Source organism: Lonchura striata, chromosome 2, assembly GCF_046129695.1.
Source record: "Lonchura striata isolate bLonStr1 chromosome 2, bLonStr1.mat, whole genome shotgun sequence".
In the NCBI taxonomy this organism is placed as follows: Eukaryota; Metazoa; Chordata; class Aves; order Passeriformes; family Estrildidae; genus Lonchura; species Lonchura striata.
The window spans coordinates 33,201,870-33,217,937 of NC_134604.1; the positions used below are offsets into that span (position 1 = coordinate 33,201,870).

At 39.5% G+C, this 16,068-nt stretch overlaps 1 protein-coding gene across 13 annotated transcripts in view; it reads right to left on the reverse strand.

The window, feature by feature from the left end:
- The window catches only part of TENM4 (teneurin transmembrane protein 4), a 1,541,819-nt gene that overhangs the window by 323,617 nt on the left and 1,202,134 nt on the right, over window positions 1-16,068 (reverse strand). For all 13 annotated transcript variants that reach the window (XM_031505163.2, XM_077781310.1, XM_077781309.1 and 10 more), the window contains one exon: window positions 15,727-15,996. In XM_031505163.2, coding sequence (XP_031361023.2) covers window positions 15,727-15,996 — 270 coding nt within the window. The remainder of the gene's footprint in view (window positions 1-15,726; window positions 15,997-16,068) is intronic.

Below are 16,068 nucleotides of genomic sequence, written 5' to 3' on the forward strand. Positions count from 1 at the left end.
CCTGCATGAAAGATCTTTTCAAGATGTTTCTAGTCCCCAAGGAAGTGAGAGACTAACAGAGTCTTCCAAATGATAATAAAAGAGGGATGTCAGGAGGGAGAAGATGTCTCTCTTGTTCCTCTAACACTTGACAAAGCACTTTGCCCCCCTTCCCAGCACTAGTTTCTTAAGCAGTTTGGGAGGGAAATGAGCTTGCTTGCAGATATTTTTGTTCTTTAGCTAAAGAAACAAATGCATTCACTGAATATAGCTCTGCCAAGAAAATAAGAACATGGGCAGGACTTTGAATGGAGTCACTGATGGGAATGAAGGAGAGGAACAGTTTGCTGTTTGAATTGCTCATCAGGAAGAAATAAAGGTGAAGAAAAGGAGGGAGGAAATGGAGCTGTTTGAGTGAGGATGCTGAATGCAAAATCTGAGTGGAAGAAATAGTAAATGCTGAGAAGAAGCTGGATGAGTCTGAGTCATGCAACAGATTTTTTTTCCCCGAAGCTGCATAAAACAGACACTGCAACAACCCACCTCAGAAACCTTTCACGCAATCATTGTAGGAAAAATGACCCTGGGGCAAGGTCATGTTTTCAACAGATGGACAAAACCAGCTCTTCTGTTCTTCTCTCTCTTGCTCAAGTGGGGTAGGATCTCAATGGTTTTGAGTGATATCTCAGAGATTTTACGACACATCATGATAAAGGGAGTTACTGCCTGCCTCCTAACTGCCTAACTGCAGGGATACATAGATCCTCAAAAAATCCTAATTTTTGCTCTTTTCATACCAACTTTATTAGCACAGTGATATTTTCAAAATACTCTCTGCTAGTGACCTTCTGAATTCCCTGTAATTTACAACACTCTAAAATTTTAGAAACTAGAGTAACTAACCAGTTTTCAGACAGTATTTTTGCAGGGGAAGGTATGTCTGCATATCTCCAGAACCATGCAAGTAAAGAATATGATTTTTTTTTCATCTGCGTCTGGAATGCTATTCATAAGCTTATCTAGACTTGAAAATGTATTAATATAATTATTCTTGGAAAATGATTTGGAATTATTCATTTCAAAGTAATTCTCTACGTGGAATCAGAATGATCAGATGCTTGTGCCAAAGGAAACAATGATGAAATAATTATTTCATAAAAGGCATATTCGTACATTTCCAGTTGGAGATGAGCTGGTATAAACAGGAAAGAAGCAAAAGCTATTGTCTCCCTCATTCCTTACAGCCTTGTTTTACAGCCCAATAGGCAATAATGAGGCTGTAGATCTATGTCGTCTTCTTAGAATCCAAAAGGCTTTACAGAGTCTGTTGGATGAATTTCAACACTCTGTTCAAGTCCAAGGAGGAAATAAGCTCTTCCAGAAATCCACCAATCTTCCTTTTTCTTCTTTGAGTCTGGCTGTATCTCAAAGGAACCTTATGGACCATCTGTCCCTCCTATCCTCTCAACCCCCACATGCCACCATCGATAAGACATCAATCTGTGAAGCAGCTCTGGGAGAGATTTTTTAGTAGTTTCTCCAGGAAAGCATTCGAGTGATTCCTTTGCAGAATCTATCTGCTCTCTGTGCCTGCTAGGGAAAAGGAATATTGACCTCTCCCCATCTCTAATCTGGTCTAGATATTCTTCTCTTGAAGGATGCAAATATATTGGCAAGAACCTTAGACAAAGCCAAGAATGAATTAACCAAATTCAATTCAGGGAGGACATTGATAAACAGTGCATGGCTCATGAGAGCATTAAAGGTTTGGAAAATATTACTTACAGTGAGAGACTCCAGAAGAAAAGAACTAAGAGAAGGTTAAGGACTAAGTTCATCATTGTCTATGGGGAAATGAATCTATTGGAGTACTGTTCAGGGACAATAATAGATGTTCTGGGTCTACAGTATCTTTGGGAACCCTTTCTGAACTTCTCTTACTTTTTGTGCTTGTGTGGGACTAACCATATTCTGATGCAGACAATGCAAAACACTGGTGCCAATGACTGAGATAAAACTTATTTGCTGCATGTGCTTCAGAGTCCAGACTGTGGCTCTTTCTAAAGGTCTTCAAAAAAATCTTCTGTTGTGAGGTGATAAAATATCTCCCTAGAAAAAAGCACTACTGCTTTCCAAGGTATTCCTTTGGGAGCTGATCTCCTCCTTAGTCACGCAGCTTACAGAGAGAAATTGTCTGAACTCTTCTGTTTAAGTTTGCCTCCAGATACCCACTAAAATGCTGAGAAGTACTGAACTGAGTACCAGAACTTTTGGCCTCAATATTTATCCTTCCAGCCCTGGAAGTTCTCTATCCAACAATCTGACAATTAACATGGCAGTATCTTTTTTTTTTTTCCTGTCAAAACTTTGATAATTTTTGATCAGATAAGACTGTCCACTGATGTTTCTCCAGGTTTCTACTTCAACTCACACAAATCACAAGGTCTAACAGCTCACACACATGACCCGTCATTGAAGGGAGCTACAAAAAGATCCCATTCAGCCCTAAGACCCATGGAGGTTTTGTGAGTTGATCTCTGCCTTCTGCTTGCTTCATTCATGGAACGAAAATGACCAAAGAGGGCAAATTTGTCCTGATTTGAGAGCAGCCAGCTTACCAGTGGAAGGCATCCTGTGTAGATGGAATGGCAAGGACTCCTTTCAGGGGGAACCACACTTGATGGACAGTTAACAGCCAAAAATATTCAGGTGGTGTTGAGGGACACTGTGACCTGACAAGGGACATGGAGAGCACATTCCTCCTGCTGCTGTGTGTCACAGCAAGTCTAGTTTAGGCATATAATTTACAAATACATACATCTTTCTTCTATTTGCATAAATGTTTAAGTGAACCTTTACCAACCTAACCATCTTTATCAACCAAACTTCTAACATGCTTCTGTACAGCTCCATCAGGTAACATTCCTCTAAGCCCTTTCCTTATTCTCCTTTGTAGACTGATCCCATGCCAGAATTTCTACTTTCTTGACAACAGGAGTAAATATATGTAATATCCAAAGTTACTACCATTCTTTTCCTGAGAACTGAGCCAGAATTAACATTTCTTCAAACTTCTGCAAACACAGCACTCATTTCATGGCAGTCCCCAGTATACGATGGGTTGAATCACCAGTCTGGGTAACAGGCTTCTTTATGGACAGCTAAGAAGGCATCCAGCAAATTGCACATGTTCCAGAGGGAACACTTGGTATTAAATGCCAAGGAGGAGTGGAACCAGCTACAGGTAAACTTTGCTTTGTTGAGCACTAATGAAACTAATGGGGTATGTTTATGTCACACCTTCCATTCCAAATGATCAAGTGCTTTGCAAGCCTTAATCATTTCACCCATCAGTGAACTCCAGACTCCTCTGGGGTGGAACATTAACAGATGCTTGGCAGAGCACAGCAGCAAGCCAGAACAATTAATGAAGGAGAAACACCCCTTCCAACTAGAGGAGCAAAGGGAATTTTGTTAAGTGGAATATAATTATCCAAAGCAGAGAGAGGGAGACATTTCCCTTCATACTCTAATCTGGGGTTACATGTGTTTTTCCAGTTCCTGTGTTACTGGGAAGTCAGCATCCTATCCTGACTCTGAGGTTGCAGTGATCCATTCTAAGAAAGAAACAAAACTCCCAAAGGAAAAGCATCTTGAATTTTTTTGTGGAATACCAGATTCCCACTCCTTTGGATGAAGATTACCATTTGCCTTCTTCAAACCAAACCTAAATCAAACTAGCAGCAAATGAGAAAGTGGCTGGAGATGCAGGCTCAGTACATAAATGTTCCATATAAGCACCATGACTCTCCCTCAGCTATAAAATCTATACATTATATAAGTGGGAGAAATCATTGTCTCTAAACTATTTGTGGCAGGGTGGCCTCATTTAAATTATAATAATGGTTTAAACCAGGAAGCAGAGAATCTTGATTTAAATAATCAGGTTTAATCTTGTTTTGCATGTGTGCTTTTCAGATATTTTCTTTTAAAACTGGTTGATTCTCACTGATTGGTATAATTTGCTGCTTCTTTATGCTAAATCAAAAAGTATCCTATATCTATACATATTTATTTCAGCAATTATATAGTTTAGCATGCATTTATTCAGATTCCTACTTTTTTACATTTTTTATGAAGAGAAAATGGTGAACAACAGATTTCTTATTCAGTAGATGATTACTGTCTTTTTTAGTATTTTTTGTTGTCTTACATTTATTTGAAATTCACGTCAAAACTGCATTTAAATGGAAAGTGGAATATGGTTGTAATTTCACCTCCTCCTCTCAAACTAAAGGTAATAAAAGTACTTCACCATGCTGGAGATCAAGAGAAAAATAAGTCTTGCACAGAAAATGCATTGGTGAGAACAAAGGCAGTGACCATTCTTGCTGTAGAGCTGCAGCAGGGGGGCATTTCCAAGAGAGTTTGGCAATGCTCCTTCCTTGCTAGTAATGCTGATTTAAATAGCCCCCAGATGTTTTTGTTATGCCACCCTCAGTCACTGGCTCTTATTTGAAAGGGGATATTTATAAAATAAATATATATAATATTATATATATAATATTATATATATATATATATATATATATATATATATATATATATATATATATATATATATAATAAAATATGTAGATATAATATAATAAATATAATTCTATTATTCACAAATCAGGAAGATCTCCTGTTGGGTGGGACTTCTGCTGCTCTATCCGGCATTGAACTGATCTCTCTGGCACGGGAGCTGAGTGGAAACTGTGAAATCAAGAGCTCTGTGTGCTGGCACCCTTGAGAAAAGCCTTTAAAACATGTGGTTTTGGGAGATAAGTCAGAGCTGGATTCCATGACAGTTGCATTATCATGACCATAGGGATGGAGAAGCTGTGAAAGGACATGGGGATGGGTACCCAACCTATTAAACAAGGTGGTGCCTCAGATGTAATCATAAAATCACAAAATTACTTAAGTTAGAAGGGACCTTACAGATGATGGAGTTCCAGCTCCCTACCATAGGGACACTTCCTACTGGACCAAGTATTTTAATACCCCATCTAACCTTGCTTTGAACACCTCCTGGGATGGGTCATCCAGAACTTCCCTGGGCAACCCGTGACAGTGCCTCAGCATCCCCACAGTAAGAATTTATATAATCTAATCTATATCTTTTATCTGTTAGTTTAAAATCATTCCCCTTGTCCTGTCACTATCTGCCTGTATAAAAAGCTGTGAATTATTGTTTTCTTTTTATATACTTGATTCAATAAGTTCTTTGCTGTGATGAAGAAAGCTAAACAGCAACCTGCCCTAGAGCATATAATTAAAGTTTTTAGGGGCAGTCCAAAGAAACACTGAAAACTTTGCAGAATTAGGGCAGTAATGCATTTTCAATCACTGCCCTTGATTGAATAAAGTTGCTAAAAGTTAATCAAAATCCTCTGAGAAATAAAACAATGAGATTTTAATGAATAAATTCTCATGGCAGAAGCTATGCTTTCCTTTATTTGGAGCTCAGTGTGCACCTCTGGGCATGGGTAAACCAAAAATAACATGCTCTTTCCTCTCACTTTGTTCTGCTTATAGATGGAGATACATCTTCTCTGAAAGAAACAAAGCCAGATACCTCAAGGGGCATTGTTGGAGACTCAACCAGATGTGGACTAACACTATGTGCTGAACTCAGAAGCAGATTCAGTGGCCCAAATAGGAATTCAGAAATTCAGAAAAGAGCATTTGGAAATGCCCAGTTGCGAAGAACACCTGAAGAGGGAATAGTGGGTATAGAAAGTAAGGTGCACCAGGCTTTCTTCCCAATTTCTTCTACTCTTTGGGGAATAATGTATGTCTTTGAAAGGCTAGGATGGTGAACGGACATGTCCTGCCCATTGCAGATCAATGTGACTCCTAGAGATCCAGGAAGAAGGAAAAAAATGGAGAAAAGGCAATTGGGAAGCAAGCCTTGGCTCCCTGTTCCATGTTTAACCAGCTGGTTAATTCTGGAGGCAGGAGTCTGTGGGGCACACAAGATAGATATCCAGCCATCACCCCATCCTTGTTGATGGGACATTTACTGTCTCCTCTAACTCTTGTCTTTTTTCCATGCTGCTTCTCTTTCATTTATCCCAGAGGGATCAATCATTTGCCTAGATCAGAGTTTAGGTCAGGCCCTAAAAATAAAATCCTGCTCCAAGTGATTATTGAGCTGCAGGTCCACCCTGGCTCCAGTACAGATGTCCAGTGCCATACCAGATTTGATGGCCCTCAGTGTCCTGACCATAGTCCTCAGTCCATGGCAGTAGCTATTCCTGATCGGTAAAGATGCAGAAATCCCACCCCAAAATCAGGCTGGAAGCAAAGCTACTATCAAATGAGTAATAGGCTTCATGCTGCTGCACATAGGTCTGTTCTCCTTGGGGTATATCACACCACAAGAAATTATTTATGGCACTCAGAAACAGTGTAAAAAATGCACAGATTTGCTTCCAAAATATTTGGCAGCTTGCCTGCAATATTAATAAATGCAATTATTTTCCTTAAAAAATTCACCATGACAAGGCAGTTTAAAGTGGCAAAGGAAAGGACAAAAATTAATTGCATAACTACAAAGAACAGTAAATTCTTACCTGTTGATGTTGTTTTCTACGTGCCCTCTCCCCCAATATTCCGGCTAATAATGAGTTTTTAGAGTTTTAGGCTTTTTCCCTGCCTCATGACTTCACCATGATCACAATAATAGTAACAACATGAAACCTACACACTAACCTATATTGAACTGCAGTTCATTACTGCAGAATAACATTGGGAAAGACTTAAATGTCAGCATCCTTTCAGATACACATTACAGTAATGCAGAAAGTACATTCTCTACAGGACACATCATACAGGAATAAAATTAACAAAAAAAAAAAAAGAAAAAAAGAAAAAAAGAAAAAAAGAAAAAAAGAAAAAAAGAAAAAAAGAAAAAAAGAAAAAAAGAAAAAAAGAAAAAAAGAAAAAAAGAAAAAAAGAAAGAGTTATTTTCCTCTAGGGACAAAGAGGCCAGCAATGAGATAAATTAGCCCTAGGAATCAGTGGGAATTCCTTCACTGTGAAACAAAATCAAGATACTGATCACTAATGCTGCACTTGAAGTACTAAACTCAGATTAATATCAGGTGCCTTCACCTCTTAAATAGGGAGCAAAGATGACACTGGTTCCCTTTGTGGTGCTACCAGAGGGACAATTGGCTCTCCAGTGAGTTGAATCTTGTGTAAGAGGCAGCGACATCCTCAATTTGAAAGGCTGTTTTACACCCAGTTGTCAGGGAGTTGGTTGAATGTGAAGGAAGATTAGGGTCTGTGGTCCTAAATCCCATCAATTCACCATCCCATCCGGGTAAAACTTTCTCTGAGACTCTTGTGAAGGACTGAGGTAGGGACTCACCTATTCACTTTCAAGAAATATCTCAGCACTAACATCTAAAAAGGACAAAAAAGATAAGAGGATAGAAAATATGAGGAATTTATCATCAAGAATGTCAGTGATTAGAAAGTTGGATCACAAGTAAAGAAGGTGTAACAGCCTTCAAGGGAGCCATTTTTCAGTGGAAAATGCAGCATTTGATGGTCATACAGTTAAAAGTCTCCTTTTTAGGACTAACATTTTTTATAGGAATATTAGTATCTTCATGGTTGGAGAGCCTGAAGGTATGTTTCTTCCCATGACCTTCACATTTTAAGGGATCACCAAATCTCTGAATATCTCTGTAAGGTGGCTTCAGTAAATTGCCATATCCCAACAATATCTACATACCATTAAAATGGGGATTTTTTGGCAAATTCCTACCTGGAAAGGGGCAGTGTGAGAGTTTTGGGAAGCTGAAATAAGGAAGGGTATCAGTGAAAATTCCCCTCTGGATGTGCTACTACTTTATGTAGTTCTTCACTATCTTCTGCAATCGATGATGGATCTTTAGTGGTAAGGGTTCTGGCTAATTTTTTATTTCAGGCTGAAACATGTTATTAATATTAAGGTTACAACTGATGGGAGAGAAGTGAAAGATGACAGCCAGCAGATGTCTGATCTTGCCTGGGTAGTTCTAATTTATTATTGTTTTCCCTTACTAAAAAGTCTTAAGGGAAACTTAATAAAGTATAGCCCATAGTACGTATTTTTAAAATTATTATTTACTTTGAAAAATAATTTGTTTTTTAAAAAAATTCCTTTCTGAATTCTCCAGAATATGAGTATCACATTTTTGCCTACATGGTTTGCAGAAGAATCATGTCTGAAGCACACACTCATTTACTGGAAGTACTTTATAACTCAGAGGAGAAAATAAAGAGATGATGTTGCTGCAACCACGGTAACAATATTAACAATGGAGTGGATGAAGCCTGAAAGGAAATTACTCAGCAAAACATGGTAATAAAAAGAAAAGTCACCATGGATTATCAACTGGGGTATTGACAAATAATTTGTAATGCAGAGATTACACAGTAATTCTGGCACTGCTAACTGCACTGATATATTGAACTGTACTTTGGGCCAATGATTTGGGTCAACATGATTTGGGAAAAAAGGTGAATGCCAAGAAAACTGAGTAAAAATTCTTCCTCTGCAGAAAGTCAGAGCTATTAAGAAGTTACCTTGCAAGGCACCTAGTAGCAAATACAGACAGCATTAGGAGAAGAGCTCTCAACAACCAAAGAGAACAAGGAAAACCCACAGAAAGAATTACTGTTTGTTTAAAGCTCTCTTAGCTGTTGTAAAAAGTCTCTGAGGAGAAAATATTTTAAAAAAGCTGATGAAATGTGGCTTGATCATTGTAACAACTTTCTGATTTAATAAGAGGCCAAAATGGTTATCAGAAAACTAGCAGGGAACAGCATATTGTGATGTATTTAACCAAATACATCACAATACCACTTGGGCATGCTGTTTTCAAAAAACAAACTGTTATCACCATGTACCTAGGTAACACTGCTGATGGCAACAGGAGCCTTCAAAGGCTTTGGTGAGTTTTTTATCAGTCACCACTGAATAAATGAGAGCATCAGTAATATTTATTAACTACCCTGGAGAAGTAAAATTGTAGCATTTCTTTGGTGTTCTCTGTTTGCAATACTTATCTTTAATTATTTCCTGCTTTAATGTACCCCTGTGTTTATAATATGTTCTATAAACATTCAGTTCTGTTGAGTCCTAAAACCCTATGCAGTTTCTTAAGCATTCTTTCCAACAACAGTAATGGCCTAAGCAGTGGAAGCATAGAATGTGGTGGTTACTGCAAGAAATGCTCTGTAAATCAGGTATTATGTCAATTAACATGGCTAAGAGCTGAGCTGGGGATAGTAGAGGAGGCAGAGCTATCATGTGAGCTTTAAGGTTCCTGATTGCCACTATGCTTCAGTTTTACAACAGCCTATGAGAATTTTTCATTTTTATTTGATGAGAAAGCAAAAATTAACTGTAACATATTTACTACCTTTCTGGCTTAGTTGGTAAGGCTTGGAGAGCAGGTTTTGATATTGAGCTGGTTGTTACTTGACAGTTTTAAATGCATTCATTTAAATGCATTTCAGATTAGTGGTGACTAAATGAAAAAATTCACAGAACGGTTTGGGTTGGAAGGAACCTTAAAGGCCACCTGCCTCCAGCTGCTGGATAGCCCTGCGAAGGCAGGGACACCTTCTACTACACCAGGTTGCTCACAGCCACAGCCAGGCTGGCCATGAACAATTCCAGGGATAGGACAGAAGGGGAAAAATATTCCTCTTTGTAGGATGTTGTTCTAAAATGCTGCTCCTAAACGTTTTCACTGTGTCCTAGGTTATAATATTGGGGTGTATTCCATTACCACCTGGAGCTGCAATTCCTTTTTTTTTTTTCCTTATCTCATGACTCAGAGATAAATCCCTCAGGAGGACCTGTTCTTTTAGCCACATGACTGATAAGATCTGATAAGCATTCTATTGTGAGATGCTCTGCCTCATAGGGAAGAGCCAAACGATGCCATCAAGGATATAAGCAGGGTTGTGCAGACAGCAAGTAGATCCCCTCTTCCAAGAGGAACAGCTGAGACCTTCTCTACTGGACCTCCAGAGGGAAACTACATCAGTCTACAAGACACTGCTTAGACAGAACCATATCTGCTACCACCTCTCTAGCCAGTGTCAGGTTGTATCTCTAACTCTGTCAGTGGTTCTTCTTTTGTGCTATTGTATCTATTTGGTTCTTTGGTTCTTTCCTAATAAATTGTATTTCTGACTTAGAGCTTCTCGCTGGTTTTGCTTTTCAAACCAGGACACACGGATAAGTGTCTCTCTTACTATAGTCACTATATCACCTTTGGCACTGATTGGTACTTTCAGAGGTGAAATTAAGAAAAATGAACCCTGAGATGAAACTGTTCTTCCTAAACAGAGATGATCAACAGATGTGTGGTGGAAGTTTTGGGGTGATCAAACCCGTATCCAATTCATCATTAAATGGGTGATTGGAGTCCAGTAGTAAAACCTTTTGCAATCATAGAAGGCATGCAGAAGTTTTTGCAGGATGATGTTTCCTTCATGGTTTTGAATTGTGAAGATGGAAAGAAGTTGCATAGGGCAATTTGACCGAAAAGGTCCTGAAGCTTGAGTTTTGGCTTCCTGGGTAGTTAGATCTGGAATTTTAGTTCATGTCTACTAATCTCTCAGTGTGGTGAAGTCACATTTCAGCTACATTTCTGCTGCGAGAATTTCTTTACATGATAGATCACAGCTGAGCATCTTCAACTCAGTTGAACTGTCTTGAGCCATCTGATGCTAATCATCCTGTCTGTGAGATCCTTCTGACCATTTGATACTGCCCACATTTGATACTGCCCACAGGAAGAGATGACAGAGAGAAAACATCACGCCACTCCTCACAGCATTAATCATGGCTGACTTGTCCTGCTAACAAAAAAACTGCTTCCTCTGTCTCTTGTTCCTTCTCATATTTAACCAACTACTTGCATTGGTGGATATGAACACTGAGCCCAGAATACAACCAAATTAAATCCTTAGTTTGGAATAGTTTGGAATGGCTTCTTTGGGATAGCCGAAAGTTAATATTTACTGTTTGTTTGTTTGTTTGTTTGTTTGTTTTTAAAGTGCTGCAACTCCACTTTCACAAAGACAAATTTTAAAAATGTTGTTGACCCAGGTGTGCAGTAACCCTATAATGACTGTACTGAGTAAACCAGTAAGGTGATTATTACACTGAAGATAGAGGAAAAAGTGGTTTGGTTTTGTTGGTGGTGGTAGGGTTTTTTGTTTTGCTTTTTAAAATTTTTTTTCTGTGGGTAGGGATTTTGTATTGGAATATCTACCCATCTTCTGCCCGTCTCTCAAATTCAAATCTATCCAGGGATTATCAGCATAATTCGTAACACTTTGAATGGATCTGGGTTAAGATCTCCATTACAGACCCAAAGGAAATAGACACAGCCCAGTTCTTGGATGCTTGCACACAAACACTGTCCACATCCACATATATTAGGAGTCCCCTAGACAGTACAAAAGCCCAGCTTGAATAGTCCTGCACAGCCCCAGAGGAATAAGGCACAGCAGCTGCAAGAATTGGAACTGGAGAAAGAAGGATGCTTGAGAGACCAGCACAGAAAACCATTCTGTCCGAAACAGCATCTAGTCTAGACCTTTCTCAGTATATCTTTGTCTTGTTTACGCTTAAAAGCTTTAGGCACTGGAGTTCCTCAGACTCCTCTGATCTCCTCCAGTGCCAAATTACCTTCCAACTCTTAATGAAGAGAGGATACTCGAGATGCTGTCATGCTGTCTTTCAACGGTTTTTGCTATGGGCAATACTCAGAAGATGGAGTCAGACTGTTCTTGGAGATGCTCGGTGGGAGCAATGGACCCAAGTTGCAGCTGAAATCCATATCTCTTAGAAGAAGAGTTGTTCACAGCAAACATGGTCAGCTGCAGAAACAGGATATAGAGGCTGTGGCCTCTCCATTCTGATATATACTCAAATTGTAACTGAAAAAAGCTCTGAGTGACCCAGCCTGACCTCCAACTTAGCTCTGTTTTAAGCAGAAGAGGGACCAGAGACTTTCAGCAATGCCTTTCAGTGTAAATTATCCAGTGGTACTGTATATTTATGATGATGTTCTTATTATTAGAAATTTTTTTTTTTTTGTATGTGACTAAATTGCTGAAAAATAAACAAATCTCTGGAAGACTATTACCTTGCTCTTCTTCAATGTACTTTTCTCTATGGTAAACAATTGCTGGCTCAGTAAAAATCCTGTTTGGGGTTAGCTAAGGTACCGCCAGGAAACTCCAGGCTTCAGTCCAAATGACCACTTCAGGAACTTCTTTTGCTTGACTCAGTCTTGCTGAGAAATAGTGCAATCTACTATAGGAAAGAAGTTCTCCTAAAATCATTGCTAGACTTCCAGGAACCAGACTCCCTCTGTGCTTGGTTCTGAACTTTTAATGGGAGTTCACAGTTCCAGTTCAGATCGTGATCATGCTGCAGAACCCCCTTTGAGCCATATAAAGTGCCTGCTACATCAGCAATAGAGAATGATGGCACTGTCCCCAAGCAAGATGCAGCAACTCGAGCTGTGCCTCTGTCCCCTCACTGTGCAAAATGACTATCCAGGTCAAGTGAAATGCATTGTCCACTGGAGAGGAAGCCATCGTGGCTGTTTGAGTGTGCAGGATGTGAGCTCAGGGCAATGCCAGAGTTATAACTCAGCTCTTTAGTGGAAACAAACTCTTAAGTTAGTAAAAGCACTCGGCCTCCTAGAAGCATTCAGCCTAATGAAGGTGTCCCTGCTCAGGGCAGAGGCTTGGAAATGGATGTTTTTTAAGGTTCCTTCCAACCAAAACTATTCTGTGATTCTGTGAAAACCTCATAACAGTTTAGATAAAGCTGCGTATGGCTTTCCATGGCAGATCCCTGCGCAAGTGATCTATGGACTACAATATGCCGTGAAACCAGAGCACTTCATAGGCTTCCTTAAGGACAGGGATGGACTGTGACTGTCCTTTCTGAGCAGCATATCTGTTCCTTTAAAGCATCACCACTCCTGAAATAAAAAAAACCCTACATTTCAAGGGAGCCAGACCTCTCCTTTTCTAGGAACACAATAAATGTTTTGTCAGACTCATGCTTTGACAACTTTGGATTTACAAACATCAGAAGTAAATTCTGATTATTTATTTTGGATAAATAATGAACAGCATAAAAACTGCTGACTTTGACCTTCATTGGAGAAGTTGGTTTAATGAGCCCCATAAACTCTTCTATTGATGGCAGGTTCATAAAGTCCATATTGACTTCCGCTAAAGGCTATAACTTCTATCAATACTGTCAACAATTAATATTGGCTCATAAAGGTATCCTGTAAACTGAGTCATAGCATTATGTTACTTTGCATTGCCATTAGCAAAGTTTCATGTCTTCTTGAAAATGCTTCTTCTGTAAATCTGGGATTTCTAAAAATAACCTGTGTGATAGCTAGCAGCCCAGAGAAACACTACTTATGTGGAGTGAGGAGGGAGGAAACATCTTTATGTTTGGCAGAAAAAGCTTATGAGAGGATCTCGGGCTTCATTTGCTCCTACAGCAGGTCTCAGGCGGTGAGGAGTTTGTACACAAAGGTTTCTTGCACCTTTATTTGTGCCAAGCAATTACAAAAGAAAATGCTCAAATTCTGCCTACTTAAAAGACTTTTTCCTAACCTTCTTTTCTTTCTACCTTGCAACATTTATTTGGATATGTTAATACCACCAATTCAACCGCAATCCCTATATTAAAGTGAACTTTTTCTCAGTTCTGGACCAGTTTTTCTGACCTGAACATGGTACGATATCTATGACATCTTCCCAGGAAAGTCTAGGCATCAGATAAAGCTCACCACCACCAGCACAGTTTGTATCTTAATATTTTCCTTCAATTTCTGCCACCCTTGTTTTGTCAGTATTTTCAAACTATTACACTGGACACCACAGCAATCTATGTTTTATTTGTGCTACACAGACTTTTGATTTTAGGGTGATACAGCCTTTCTCATTCAAAACACCCAACATCTAAGACTGCAAATGCCTAGGCTCCAAGGAAACTCCTACATTTATACAGTACTCTATGTTCTCCACCTCTTGTTTCCCTTTTTCTAGTTGCTATGAAGTGATGGTTCAACAAATGTTTAGTGTGCCATTAAACTTAAGGAAAGAGGAATTGAAGTTTATCTCCAACCTGACATGAGTCCTACACCCTCTGTGATTACTTTCAGTAGAACTTTTCCAGGCATACAAAGTTGCTAATGTGCTGTTTCTAATATAATTTCATTTAAAAGTAATCTGTAGGCATGAAGTTGCATTTTCAGGTGTAGAGATAGCAGGGAGAAAGACTCCTGCAGCTAATGCAATTCTCCTCTGTTAAGACCAAAGATAAAAACCCACAAAGCTAAAATTCTGTATACTGCTTTTCTTAGTATGCATGGAAAGAAAAAACGTATGGGATAGGATTGCAGCTGCTCACACATCACATGGAAAGCATGTGAGAGCTTGGATAGAGGAGAATAGGATGGAAGCACGAGGTGCTTACTTTTGGCTATTTTCTAGCAATTTCTTGTGAGTGTGCAAAACTTTAATTGACCCTGATGATCCCTCTGATTTTTCATCAAAACACAAGGATCAGAAGGAAAACAATGTAACCTGACATTCTGTCTGCTTGTAAGACCAAGAATCTTTAAAAAGTATAGTAAAGATAATTTAAAAAGATTCTTCTGTACATCCTTTTAACAGAAGACCATTTATCTTTGAACTCTGCCTAATATATCATTATCTCTGAGCAGAAACTTAATAAGCTTCAACTGTAATTTTGTTGGAGTTAAACATAAAATCATGTGGGTGGTGTATGTCTCACTGTCATGGCTTCCAGAGGAAAACTTATCATCATTTGTCACTATAATACTGTGGCAAAAAGCATGAAAAGAACAAGTGATACAGTCATTTCACATGAGCTTTCTGCGCCAAGCACAAGTGCCCAATGACTTGTATGCGGCAGCTATATCAAGAAGCAGGCTGTGCTATAATTGAATTAAAGGTGCAAAGGCATACAGGACTGGATGAACTCCTGGGTCAAGTTGCAATTGAATCAAAATCCCCTCTCCTTCTCCTACACTGCTTGGCAGAACTGCTGACCAAAAGGTTCGGAGACCTACAAAAGCATGCAGGAATCCCCCGCAGCTGGGGACACAAAGTCACAGAGATAAAAAAATCTGTGACCTTCAGCTTTTATTTCACACACAGAAAAGGGCTTCTAAAAATATTTCACCATCGTTTTCCTTCAGAGAGCAGTCAGCCAATTTACATAAATGAAGCAGCCCCTGTCAAGGAACCAGCAAGGAAGAGAAGAAAATTATCTATCTAGAAAATCTGAGCAAAGATAAGAGTAGCATTGGCCAGAGGAGGGGAGATTTAAATGCCTTCCCTCTGAAAGGTTGCGGCAAAAAGCAGGGAGAGTATTACAGCTATTTAATGATCTCTGTCGCAGTGATAAATAAGTAGGAGCTTCTCCAGCAGTTCATTAACAAAGACTCTGTTGGACAGTAAAAAGGCCACGACTGGGGCTGTTAGAAGAGTGTTTTCATGGAGTCTGATAAAAAACCACATCACTAAACCTAAGGAAGATTAAGGTGAAGTAGTAGGAAGAGACATTTCTTATAGAACTCGAGGCTGACACTTGCATGCATTGTCACCACTTACCGGTTTCAGTATTCTCGTGCTCCGTGTCGGTGAGGGTGAGGTTGGAGTTGGCCCGGCTTGACAAGCAGGAGCTGCGCCCGGACTTGGTGTTGCGTCCCCAGAGCCTCACTGGGTGCTCGGGTGACATGACCACGTCTGCTTCCGTGTCGGCATCTGAGCCGGCGCTGATGGAGTAGCCACAGTGAGGGAGCCCAATGTCGGTCCGGTACAAAGCCCCATGTGTGGGTGTCACATCTTCAAGTCCCAGTTCTCGCAAAGAGAAGTTGGCTCCTGTGAGAAAAATGCATCAGCCAGGTTATTCTTTAATAGGGCACGGTGCCATCTAGCACATATCAAAAGCAG